Here is a 12,941-nt window from a genome sequence, read left to right on the forward strand (position 1 = left end):
ACTCAATCAGGGATTTGATAAATTGTCTACCGAAGAAGCGCGATGCATGCGTGTAAATGCTTGTGCCTTGGGATGATGATCGGCTGATCGAGCTGATCAGGCACTGGAACCAGCTACACACCAATGCAAGCACGCTGACACCACCCAGAATATATATACTCACATAGTAAGGTCATTGCATTGAAATCATCTAATTACTTGCAAACCATCTTTTCTTCACTTGTCCTCCCCTTTGTTCCCCAAATCAAGAAAGGAGACGTTGTTCAGTAGCTGCCCATTACGTCTCTGTACTTGACTTTCCATTTGGCAATAAACCTCATTGAAAGGCGCTCATCTGTGAATTTATCCATCCTTGCCTTTCAGCAAGGCCTGGTGTCCCTATCTTGCCTTTTCATGCTATCAATTTATGTCACCAATTCTCCTTGAACTTGGCTTTGGCTTGAGCCTTGGGAAGTTGAAATATAGACTATGCAAAGTGGATGCAAAGCGTTGACTGTTCTATCACATGCTAGATAGAAAAGATTGCCAACAAATCACAAATCTGCCTGACTTGAACATTGGAATGTGACGACTAGATCAACCAAGGTTGGCTACTTGTTGTGCCCAGGCACTAGTGATGGTGTGTTATCAGTGCTAATCTTGTCTTTTTGTGAAGATGTTAATGTTGCTTGCATAAAAGTAAGATAGTAAATGAGAGGGGAAAGAGAATCCAGACCCAAATGGTCTGCAATATATACTCTTCCGGGAAAGGGCACACAGTGGCAAAGTCAAACAGTCGCAGCGCTTGATGTTCAAGAATGATTGGTGGTTGGTGTTTGATTAATCATGATTTGTGGGACTTCCATAGTCAAAATCGATTGGTGTTTGACAGCTGTTGGAGTTTGGTAGTTTATTTCAGATCCATGCCTTCTAGCATGTTCTGTGCTTACTGCTTCCATTTCGCGTCCACTTTGCATCCTGTTTGGATCCACTTTGCTTCCTGGTTGCTTCCTGCTTCCTATTGTTTACTTTGCGGTTGAGATTGCTTCCATGTGCTGATGACTAACCATCACATGCCTGTATCCAACATGTTTCCCTCAACCTGTACCAATATTGTTTGTTGTATTGTTTTGAGGTTTGCCACCATTTGCCTCTTCCTATATATTGGTCACTGGGGCCAGATACCTCTTTTCCCTACCCAATATTAGTAAACTCTGATGCACGGCAACCAGATGAAGAGTCAATTCAGAGGGGAGATGTCATCAATAAACTATAAGGGAGGAGGACTGACAGTCTATGCAGGGCTAGGTCTAAGGTGATGGTGTAATAATGGATGAAGTATATACACACAATGGGCTTATTATAAGAAACACCCTATGGGAGAAGTAAAAGAAGACCCTAGCAAGGACGGGTCTCTTGCGGAGGCAGCGACGCGTCACGTGATGGCTACAACATGACAGTACTCAGGGATCAGCTATGCGTGTGCTAATTTGTGTGCCACACAATTCTGCAAGGAATCTAAATACTGTAGGTCACTTGCAGCCACGGACCTAATTTCAGGTGAGGCGTCTCATATGATTGGTTGGTAACAGCTGACCGTCATTACATGTATGAATGTAGTAAGTTCGGTCAATCAGTTAAGATACTCCGCCGGTACCACGGCGCCCTCGTGCCTCTTCGTCTTCAGGTGTCTCTGCATGGCGTCCTTCCTGTAATGAAACAACCGGATGTAAAGGTGGCGTGAGCCCGTGCGGACAGGTTTCCTCTCGTTGCAAAGCTCACCTAGAGAAGATCTGTCCACAAGAGGGTACAGGACATGGCCAGCTACACTGCGGTCTACCGTACTCGACCCAGAGTTTGGCGGCCTTCTCGTCCAGCTGCCCAGCCTCTACCGCCCTTCCTTCATTCCGGGCATGGATCGTTTCCAGATGGCGGGCCAAATCATACGTTCGATGAAAGTGGGACGTGCACCGCTCATACGGCTATGACGAGAAAACGAGCCATTCGTCAGCTCTCGGTCAAAACAGCATCATGTGCCGTGTGAACGTACGGGTAGTGGTTCGACATAGTCGCAGTGAACGTCCCCCTCTTCTGCCGGACCAGCTTTTCGGCGCTTTGCTTTGCTTGGCATGAAATCAGGTCGACTATTGGACGAGGTCTCGCTTTTTGAATCAGCCCCGACGCTTGTGGCCTCGACCCGCAAAGCCTTGCGCTTTCGAGGCCTCTGTCGAGAGTTGGACGATTGTCCTTCGTAATCGGAACCGGATTCCGCCTCGCTGTCTGTGGTGTCCTGTAGAGTAGTGTTCGTCCGATTGTCCTCGTCCTCCGACGCTGCTTCCATCGGACGAGAGGGGCCCTCCTCGTCATCCTTCAACGACCCATCAGCTCCACGGGCTTGTCCCCTCTCATCCGCCCGGATGGCACGTAGCAGGCGGGCAGCAGGTGCTTCCAACTTCTTATCGACGCGTTTCTGTCGCGGTCTATCGTCCTCGTCGCTGCTATCCTCGTCTCCGTGTCGATCAGGGACGTTCATGTTCGCAGCCGAAGAGCCATCGCCATAACCCTTTCCTCCCACTATGATACTGCCCGAGCGATGTCCATCTCGACCCTCGCTCGCTGTGTAGCCCTTGCCACCTCCATAGCCATGCCCGTAATCACCGCCGTCTTCCGCTGCAGAATCGTTTCGGGTTTGAGACCTCTTCGGACTGACCGGTCCAGAAAAGCGAACCGTACCAGGTCCTCTAGTGTTCGCATCGTCGTCACTGTCCAGGGACGAAGAGCTACTAGGGCTCATAGGCGGAAATGTCGGGGCGTCTGTCCCAGCCCGGAATGTGAATTTGGCATTCGTAATGGGCATTGTCGGATACGTTGTGGAACTAGCGCCAAAGGCGAACGGATTGTTGGCCATCTTGTCGAACCTTTGTACATCGCTCCATGCGGGAAAGAGTCCCTTCGACCCCTTGTCCGAGGTGATTCCTGTCTCCAGGTTACCGGAAAAGGCTGATCGCGGAGAGTTCGTCCCACGGTCCGAAGCTCTGAGAGAAGTATCAGGAAGGACCATCGGCGAGCTGATATCTTCCTCTTCTGAGCTAGTCGAAGCGAAACTATCGGTCGTTTCCTGGCGTAGCCGGGGTCTGCTCTTGCTCGAACTTTCGCCTCTGTCACCCAGTTGAGAAGGCGACGGAGGCACTCTGCCACTCCCCAGCTGGCCGCCGGTACCACCGAATCCGAGGGCGATGGCTCTCACTCCTGGACTCCCCTTGACAGCGCTGGCTGGTGAGTTGGACGGTCCAGAGATGTGCGGGGACGGCGGAAGAGGAATCTGATGGGGTTGGACTGACGTACCGCCAGATCCGAGCCTGGAATGGCCGATACGGCGGTTGCCTGCGCTCGAAGGCAATCCTGGAAACAATCTCTGGTCTTTTCCATCAGGGTTTGGATCGTCACCCAGCATGAGGGCTTCATCGCTGGCCATACTGAGCGTGGGACTCTCCTTTTCACCTCGATTTCGCAAAGCAGGACTCGTATTGAAACCAGGTATAACCGGTGCCGTTGGAGTGGTCGACGCCGAAACGCTGGGAAACGAGATTGACCCTTGCGGCCTTTTCGAGATGTGTTGCGGATCCGAGGACGAAAGGTAGTAACGTCCCAAAGGAGACGGTTCATGCGATCGGTTAGATGAGGGCTGAAGTGGCGTCTTGTTCTGCTCTTTGATCATTGTGTTCGCGGTCCCCGCGAGCAGCATGGCTCTCGGCGACATCGCCAGCGCCGCATTGGGTTCCCCGGAAGGGTTGCCGGGCACACCCGTGTAGAAGTATGGGGCAGAATTGTCATCGTTTCTATTTGATGAGCCGAGATTGTTTAGGTTTTCCTGAGTTGGCATTGTAGCTGGCGGGCGAAATGACAGGGATGAGGCTGTCTCGGTCGACTGACGATTCGCGGGAATGTTGCCCGGCTGGTTACGGCCGAATAAACTATCTCGTGGGGATCCTTGTGAGACGCCCAAAGAAGGCAGTAGGTGATGCAGTCCGGGATTTGTACCCGGAGAGGTGCCAAAGTCCTCTTGTATACGAATTGCTGGCGACTCTTCCTCGAGCGGCAGTGGAGCGTGGGAAGCATTGGGCGAATGTTGAGGTGATGTACGTTCACTAGAGGTATTCGATCAGTACCGATCAACCTCCTTACTCGTCTTCTCTTTTTAGCAGCTTACCCTCCTCTCCAATTATGTGTGATGACCGACTGCGAGTCACCGGCGTGAATCGTTTGTGATTGTGGAATGTTCGTGTCGTCAATCGTGTTCCGCGTTTCGGGAGTGAGATCCATCTCGTCAGGGCCATCTTCGAACAGCTGATCGGACCAGAAAGATGGATCTATCTGGCTCGTATTGGTCGTCATGGTGGCAGTAGTACCAGGACAAGGCCTTTGTGAACCTTGCGCTTTTCGAGCTCGCTGTCTTATCGACCAGGATTTCGGCCCGTTCTTCCCCCGCTTTTGCCCGAGAGTGGAATGTCCGTTGCTGCAGCCACCTTCTGCCCTCTTGATGATCCGTCTATGTTCAATCGGAGCGAGGCCAACACTGACACGAAGGAGTCTGAGAGCTGATCGGACCGGGTTCTTGTCGATCTTTCCACCCGCAAAGTGATCGGGCGAGCACAAACCGAGAGTCAAGCTTGTCGACCGACCGTATCCACGCGCCTTGCGGTAAGGGGTTGGATAATGGTTGAGATCCGCCAGCTTGAATCTATATTGCCCGATCGAATCTACTGCATGTGTTAGGCGACAACACGGGATCCTGGGAGATATGATCAAAAGGATCCAAGATAACTGAAGACCTAGTGATGAAGATATCGAGCGATCCAGGGATTTGGGCTTCAAAATCAGGCGGAGAGACGATGTTAAAAGGAAGATGTGACTCACGATGAGAGCGAGCTCGGAGCGGTCTGTCCGCTAGCTATCTATTGATACCCGGTGAAGATCGACACCCAAGGGATTGTTCAGCGCTAGATGATGAGGCCCTGTTGCAAGATGAATACGTTGGACGAGTCGGTGCGGGAGCCAGGAAGCTTGGAAGATATCGACGAGACGAGCCATATAAGTGCCAGCATAGTCGATACGACATCCGTGCTCTCGATCCGGAACGACGACTGAGGGAAAGAGAGTGTGCGTTGACGGGGAGTGTCATGAGCTCGGACTCGACGTCGACCGTGGGATCGCGCATATTCGTCAGATTCCGAAGGAGATGACGTGGGATCGAGAGGCACCCGAGGGAGTGTGATCGAGAGATCGAGGGGACGTTTCACGTTTCTCAAATGCCATGCAATAATCAAGCGATCACGACCAATCCTGACCTGCTCGACTGGCAAAACCTGCTCGACCGATACATGATCTCTCGAGGCTCGTGCGTAGCCGTACAACGGGATATGAAAAGCTCTCCTCTAGACGCCCGATGTGACACGACTAGGACGCAGCGCAGCAGTGTCTTCCAGGCCAAGAAAGCCTTGCCGAAATGATATGGCTGAAATCTTCCTTGAGGGGCGATCGGGAAGTCGAAGATGTGATCCGTGCGGTCTGCCTCGACCAGGCCGATGATTATTGCTTTCAAGGACAGCATTATCTCCTCAAAGTTTGAGGCATCTGTTCGCAAGGTATAGAGATTCGGCCGCGACCTCGCTGGCGATCGATCAAGCAGCTCTTTCTTGTTCACGAGTACATTCCTGTAAACTCTTCCCTTTCCTCGCCACGCCTGTTTGGAGGGCCCGAGTCGTCGATTCGCGACCCATGGCCGGATTGGTGTACAGCTGAGAAGAGCCTTTGGAAGAGCTCCAGCATGGGATCCGGATTTCCATCAGTGTCATCTTCTGCATTGCTGGCCACTGCAATCGACGGGTCCATGACGCTCCGACACATGGGGCATGTATTTTGCTGTGATGAGTCGCATGAATAGTCAAGCGAGCCAGGCACAATCAAAAATTTGGCGCCGCATCAGTATATGATAGAGTCGATGAGTGCTTCACAATCCTCCGTGAACTTACCAGTCGCAACCATTTCCTAGCGCACCGCCCACACATGATATGACCGCCGAGGGACGCCTCCTGGTCTCCGGTGTCTTTTTGGCACGGCAACCGTCGCAATCCGAGATCGGCGTTCGCCCCGCCTATATAGTGATCCGTGGACTCGGCATACTCTTGCTCCGTCAGGATTTCAGCATAAGATAACTGACATACAGGACAGCTCTGCGCGTCTATCGACTTGAAGGAGGTCAGCATGCGTATTCGATACACTCCCGACCGATGCTCACAGAGGTCCTGATCTTGCCGTATCAATTCCTGCTCGGTAACGTGTTTTAAAGACCGGACGAAATCTTCCGAAGCTCCATTGCGTCTGAAACCGAGTCGCATTTGGTCAGACCCAATATGATGCAGCCGGTCATAGGTGACCTGCTTACGATGTCGTGCCGTCCCCGAAGACTTCCTCCAAGAGATCGGCATCAACCATGACGGGATTCTCGGGATCTTGCGCTCGAACGAGGTTCATGAACTCGGTAAAATCAGGAAGGTCGCGAAGCTCAGGGTTGGCAGAGCTGGTCGACATGATGGTTTCTGACGTATGAGAGCGATGTCCGTAAGGTCGGCTACCTACCAAGGGATAGTTGTATGACCCGACTGATCAGGCTGGTCTGTTTTCTGTTTATCGCGAGATTGCGGTGCAACCCTGGACCACAGGTGAACTTGGTGATGACAAGTGAGACTCCAGTTGACCAGCGATCAGCGGCGATATCATCGTTGATGTTGGAAGTCGCAGGTCGATCGCCCAAACGCACACGATATCGTCGCCTATCGCCCATCAACAATCAACACGTCACCTTTCGGCAAAATCCGTGGCCCGGAACCGAACGTCTCCCCCTCTCGGCATTCAAGCCGGGCGCTCTCGTAACGGATGAGAAAAGCCACCAATCACTAGTCTCGTATATACACGTCGCCTGCCTCGACCTCGGCTTATTCTTTCACAGGACAGGATGGGAGTCTTGTCGTTTGTTAGGGCAGTCATCTGGCATCTGGGCATCTGGAGAACGCAAAAGAGAGAGTACAAAGGAGCGAGAGCCGAAGTCGTATCTTTGTGCGAAGAGGCAGCCGTGAGAGCTGTTTGATGGTGGCCGGCGAGAGAGAGATCGCCCAAGGTCGACGCATCCGACGAGATTCCATGTGTCCGCCACTTCGGTTCTGCCTCCCGTTTGTTCGTGTGCGTGGGTGGTGTGTGTGTGTATTGCGGGCAGAGAGGCTTTCTCATGGAGTTAGAGTCGCCGAGACCAGACCTGGGGTACAGAGTAGAGCCAGCAGCAGCTGAGAGCCGACAACAGACAGCCAAGAGCGAGGTGGTGGAAGCCGAGTGATCGCTCATCACCCATCGCTCATCTACCCCGCAACCCGCGGCGACACAGCACCGAAGGGACGAGGGTTCTCGCTCGAGTTCGAGGGTCCTAGCTAGCCCTCCCGTAATAATAAGCAACCCTGCCTCGCATCTACTCTACCCCCTCGTTTCGACAAGTGCTCTACGATCGCTTGCAAGCTTGCAAAGTCATACCATCTCATCAACAGTCGTAAAAGTAGCATACGTACGAGCCGCATCCCATCGAGCCCTTCCATCGACAAGTAGCACCTCGAAGCTCCCTGTCATACCGTACGCTCGGGAAGGCACATAGGCTCGACTGCTATCTCCCCTCTGCCAATCTCACCCATACCCTAAGCTAGGCGGAGCGATCGCACCACTATACCTTCACGAAACCAGCATCCCTTATATCTAGCCTCCCCTTCTGCAGCCATATAGACAGCTTAACCGGCCCGTTTATATCCTCGTGGCGGATTCGATCACAAGCCGGCGAACAACTACAGGGATCCAACTGCTGCAGTCCTCGGTGCCAAACGGCTGGCGATAGTTTCGAGCGATGGATTGAGGTCGAGTCATTGCCTACCCTCAGAATTAGCCCTCGCCTCTGCTCGATCCGAGTACAGCAGCCATCGGGACTTAGACGTCGAGATCCATATCAAAAGTCGATGAGTTCTACACCGGCCGCTGTGCCACATGCACAGCCTGTCAGGAGCACCGGACTGCCCAACAGCGGAGCTCGAAGCAGCTTCAGGGTGCTTTCTCGCCCAACACCGGCAATAGACACTAGGGATCTACATCAACGTATCGATCCTGGACGAGAGAAGAATCTCAATGGTCCCCTTATCCAGCCAAGCGGATTTGATATGCCAAAGCTGCATGGCGGAGACCTCGTGACGTCGCCTTCCTCCGACCAAATCCAAAACGCCGCCAGCTTCGGGATCTTGTCCCCCACAGGCTCGCAACGCAGTTCGGGCGTTCCAGGTCTCAGCGACAGTAGAGGCACGACGATCGATTCCGTTTCGCCCACGCCGATATCGGCGCATGGTCAGGATTTGAGAGCGCTTGATACCGCTCTGGGTCTCAATTATAAGCGAGAGCCAGTTGAAGTAGAAGAAGACGAGTCTGGCGACGAGAACGATGAGAGCACGGGCAGTCAGACGCCGAGAAGGCGGGGTAGCGGACCGTTTGGGTTCGGTTTCAGCCTTACTCGCAGACCTTCGGACAAAGTCGGTAAGTCCAATGACTGCGGCCGGTTCGAGCACATTCGGGAATGCAAAGCCGCTCATATGGGTACTATCTCACTATCAGATACGCCAAGGCCGGTCGATGCAACGGCCTTGCACGTCATGAACAATCAAAAGCTGGGAACACCGCGTCGACCCAGCCTCTTGACCCAGCAGATACTCTCTTCTCCAGCTGTTCCTTTGGCGACCAATACCACCGCGGCTTCATCAGGTCGAGGCGATGTCAGTCTTTCCAAACGGCCGAGCTTGAAAGACCGTGTCAAAGGCAGTCTGCTTGGGTCGGTCTCGGCATCTAGGGAATTCGCAAGTGCTCTAGCTACAGGTGAAAGCCATCAACAGGTCTCGGGCACATCAACGAGTCTCGAAGCACGGCGCGGTACGAGTCGCGTCCGCAAAGGCTCGTCAGGTACATACATGTCATCCCGCCCGAGCTTTGACACGGATGATCATCTGGAAGAGCTAGTCGAGGATGGCCAACCAAGAGGATCTCGGGGCAGACCCGGCCACGCCGCGAGGCGCAAGACATACAATGAGGGCAGCAGTCAAGATGACATGCGGTCTAACTATACCTACGGAACCAGTGCCAGTGGTTGGGACCGCAGTATGACCGGGCTGACCACCGATGATGACGAGGGAGTGTAAGCGAACCACATGCGGTTACAGCGTGGGAGACCGGATCGCTCACATTGTCCGGTGGTCTCTTCTTAGAATCGAAACACAGGATATCAATTTTACCAAGGATGTTAGGACCGGGAGGAAAATGATCAACCAATATGTTGTGCGTGAGAGCGACGGCAAGCAACGAGAATCGAAGGCGGAAATTGACGCTATTTTGCGTTGTGAGCAGATTTTGCGTGAGATCGGTCGTGGTCAACATGGCCAAGTCCGTCTCGGCCAAGATGTCACAGTGCTGGAGAAGTTGGAAAAGTCACGCAACGCTTCCAACGCGGCTGCAATTGATTCGCTCAATCAAGTCGACCAGACCGGTCATGCTCGTACTCTATCTTGGGCCGAGAGTATATCGCCTGTTGCTGAGCCGGAAGGCAGTTCGGGACCAGGGACTACGCCGACGACCGGATCAAGTGGTTACTGGGCCATAAAGATCATGGATCGCCAGCCGCGAAAGAAGCTGCCCGGCATCAGGAAGTCGAGTGGGGCCTATTCTAATGGCCCGAACGATGCCAAGCAGATCACGGCCACAAATGAAAAGTATACTTCGCTTTCGATTGGACGATGTTCCAGTGAAGGAGACTGACTCTATGAAACCATCCACATCATAGGCTTCGAAGGGAGATCGCGATATTAAAGAAATGCCGTCACCCTAATGTGGTCAGACTTCGCGAGGTCATCGACGCTCCGGCGTCGAAAAAGATTTATCTAGGTAAGCACACTAATCCCATGACGCCTTGAAGCGACTCGAACTCACGGCGCCCCATGTCAGTCTTGGAATACTGCGAGGGAGGAGAGGTGCGATGGAAGACTGATGAAGGTCAACCGCTTCTCACCCTTGATCAAGCCCGAAGAACGATACGAGACATCGTATTGGGCTTGGAGTATCGTGAGTTTTCTGGTCGTGTAATCGCAGGCGTGTCATCCGACTGACCTTGCCGCCGTCCGTCTGTAGTCCACCACCAGGGTATCATACACAGAGATATTAAGCCGGCTAATCTGCTTTACTCTGCAGACGGCGTCGTGAAAATCTCCGATTTCGGCGTGTCGCACTATTCGCATGTTCTGCGTGGTCAACAAGCCGGAGATGATGATATGTCGCCCGAGGAGGATGACGAACTCGGTTTCGCCAACGAGCATGACCTAGCGAAGACGGCAGGATCGCCTGCGTTCTTCGCTCCCGAGCTTTGTTTCAGCGATCTCGGACCTCCTAGTGGCGGAAACTCTCCCATCCGCGAGGTCCCTACATACAACTTTGGTCGCACGGGATCGATACCGGACGATGGTCATGGCAACAACAGGACATCTACCATTTCGGCGCATTCTACAAGTAGTACCTTGCGACCTGACTCTCCAGCTATCAGACGCGAGAGACCGCCTATCACCGAGGCTATCGATATATGGGCCCTGGGAGTAACGCTATATTGCTTCCTCTTCGGAAGAGTCCCGTTCGATTCGACCAGCGAGTTCCACTTGCTATCGATCATTCCGGTCGAGGACTTCCCAGTGCCAGCCAAAATGGGGGCTGATCAGATCGTCACAGGCGGACGTACCGGTTATCTCAAGGGTCCCGGTCATGGCATCACGCAAGAGGCCTGCGAAGCGATCGACCTGTTGTCGAAATTGCTAGAGAAAGATCCCGTCAAGCGGATCACATTGGCAGACGTGAAGGTAAGTAAATTTGGGAAAAAGACGGAAAAGCTTCACAGGCTGAGCTTATCGGTTTATTATCGCAGAAACACCCATTCACCCTACGCGGCCTGTCCGATACCTCGGCATGGCTAGCTAGTACCGATCCCACGGCGGAAAAATTCGTCACGGTATCCAACGCGGAAGTGGCCGCTGCCGTGACAAATTCGGGATCTTTCCGTGACAAGTTTCGTAAAGGCATGAAGAGCCTCTCGAACCGTCTCTTCGGAACTAGCGGGTCTGAGACAAAGAGGCGACCCCGAAGTCAAAGCATCGTGCATCTTGCTGACGTCGACGCGTCAACAATGAAGGCAGATGGCAGCAATGCGAACGGCAATGCATATCTGAGCATCGGGTCTTTGAATAGATCGCAATCCCGCTTTGCTTCGGGTTGGTCTCACCGTTTACCCTCGCCCTACTCAGATGGGCAGGAGAAGCGTTCCCCGTCTCCGCTTCCTAACGGTTTGGCGAGGAGGTTCTCGGTGCTGGGTAGTAAATCCAACCGCTCGCTCTCGCCACTACCGGGCTCGACGGAAATACTCAACCTCAACGGGCTTTCTACAAGCATCGTCGGTCCATCGCGCGGCGATACCGATTCCTTGGGCCGGAGTGTTTCGGATCGATCTACAACCTCGTCGACAGGATATCTCCCTATGGGGCGAATGGGCCCTCTACGTCGGCAATCGACGCACTTGGTGCCTCCGGTTGTGGGTAGTTTCGAACTTCAAGCTCAGCCCTCGCGCAAGGTGCTTTCGACATCGAATTCCGTCGAACGCTTGGACTCTATCAACAACAAGCTGACAGCAGGTGATGACGATGTGTCGGCGACGAATCCGGTTCACCGTCGAACAAGAGCTCTCAGCAACGCCAGCTCAGCAGCAGGGAATGCCAGCACGAGCGGTCTGCACAACAAGCTCGCCAAGCTTCTGTCCCGTGGAACGAACGAGAAGAGCTCCATGCCAGACCTTGTGCCTGCTGATGCTCACGCATCGGAGCAAGCGCTGCACCGACGAAACAGCGAGGTCGGAACACTGCAATTTTCCAACAATGTCGCCCGGCGCGAGATACAGGCCGATCCAGTCATCCGATCGCATGCTAGCAGGGACACTCTAGCATCGCATACCGCTTTCCAGTCGAGGCCCTCTAGCCCTCTGCCTAGAGATTCCCCGGGACGGCAGGCTCTATCGAATGGGCTAGACACGGCAGATCAGCCTCCACCCGTTGACACCAAGCGCCAGCCTGCGGACATGGATTTCGATAAAGCGGATTGGGAAGGTGATCTCTCCGATGACGAGGACGACTACGGCGAGCCGGTGAGCTCAGTATATGGTCGGCCGGGTTTGCATGGGTCCGTAGACGGTGTGCCCGGGCATCCGGACGACTTGAACAGAGGGACTTGGGTGATGAACGGAAGAGGTTGGCAACATCGTGAGACAACGGGAACACTACTGCCGAGTGTCATTCCTCGTGATTCGAACATGGAGACAAACGGGGACCTACAGATGGACATTGGGGCGATCATGCCTGATTCTGGTTTCTCGCCTTCAGACGTACCCGCGACGATAGCAGAGACCGATGCCGAAGCAGATGCGGAAAATGCCGTCAGCGATAAGACCAGGCTTTCAATCAATACCAACCATAACACATTGGCGATCGGTAGTCGTTCACCCATGTCGTCACCTAGACAAGCTTCCCACCCTGATCACGAGCGGACGGTGAGGCATTCGCCCGGATCAGCCAATCGCGCTCCCTCGCAGCAGCGATGGCCCGATCGACCACGCCTACCTTCAACGAACGAAATGTTTGACGATGCAGAAGAAGATGACGACGAGGATGACGGGTTGGAGATCGATGTTGGACTCAAAAGGGGAAGACGGTCCTCCAAACCGTTGACGCCAGCGATGGATCGTCGACCTTCATTGCCACCTATTTGAATGGCGAATCATCGCTCATCACTTAACATCTGTAATATAT

General features: G+C 53.5%; 3 protein-coding genes across 3 annotated transcripts; 1 reads left to right on the forward strand and 2 right to left on the reverse strand.

Moving 5' to 3' along the window:
* Positions 1-1,298: 1,298 nt before the first annotated feature.
* Positions 1,299-4,634, reverse strand: HD553DRAFT_77837 (uncharacterized protein). Its single transcript, XM_046184487.1, has 4 exons — positions 4,190-4,634; positions 2,030-4,127; positions 1,762-1,961; positions 1,299-1,688 (listed from the first exon to the last, which is right to left on the reverse strand). The coding sequence occupies exons 1-4, from the start codon at positions 4,372-4,374 to the stop codon at positions 1,613-1,615; spliced, it is 2,559 nt and encodes an 852-aa protein (XP_046035023.1). The 5' UTR covers positions 4,375-4,634; the 3' UTR covers positions 1,299-1,612.
* Positions 4,635-5,280: 646 nt separating this feature from the next.
* On the reverse strand, positions 5,281-6,771 carry HD553DRAFT_315227 (uncharacterized protein). Its single transcript, XM_046180460.1, has 4 exons — positions 6,425-6,771; positions 6,278-6,360; positions 6,012-6,220; positions 5,281-5,901 (listed from the first exon to the last, which is right to left on the reverse strand). The coding sequence occupies exons 1-4, from the start codon at positions 6,568-6,570 to the stop codon at positions 5,680-5,682; spliced, it is 660 nt and encodes a 219-aa protein (XP_046035024.1). The 5' UTR covers positions 6,571-6,771; the 3' UTR covers positions 5,281-5,679.
* Positions 6,772-7,826: 1,055 nt separating this feature from the next.
* Positions 7,827-12,910, forward strand: HD553DRAFT_77916 (uncharacterized protein). The gene is made up of 8 exons (XM_046184488.1): positions 7,827-8,595; positions 8,674-9,247; positions 9,318-9,387; positions 9,457-9,818; positions 9,890-9,990; positions 10,051-10,167; positions 10,234-10,949; positions 11,015-12,910. Exons 1-8 carry the CDS (start codon positions 8,031-8,033, stop codon positions 12,899-12,901), a joined length of 4,392 nt encoding a protein of 1,463 aa, XP_046035025.1. The 5' UTR covers positions 7,827-8,030; the 3' UTR covers positions 12,902-12,910.
* Positions 12,911-12,941: the final 31 nt, after the last annotated feature.

Source organism: Filobasidium floriforme, assembly GCF_021052385.1.
Source record: "Filobasidium floriforme strain CBS 6241 chromosome Unknown HD553scaffold_17, whole genome shotgun sequence".
NCBI classification, from domain to species: Eukaryota; Fungi; Basidiomycota; class Tremellomycetes; order Filobasidiales; family Filobasidiaceae; genus Filobasidium; species Filobasidium floriforme.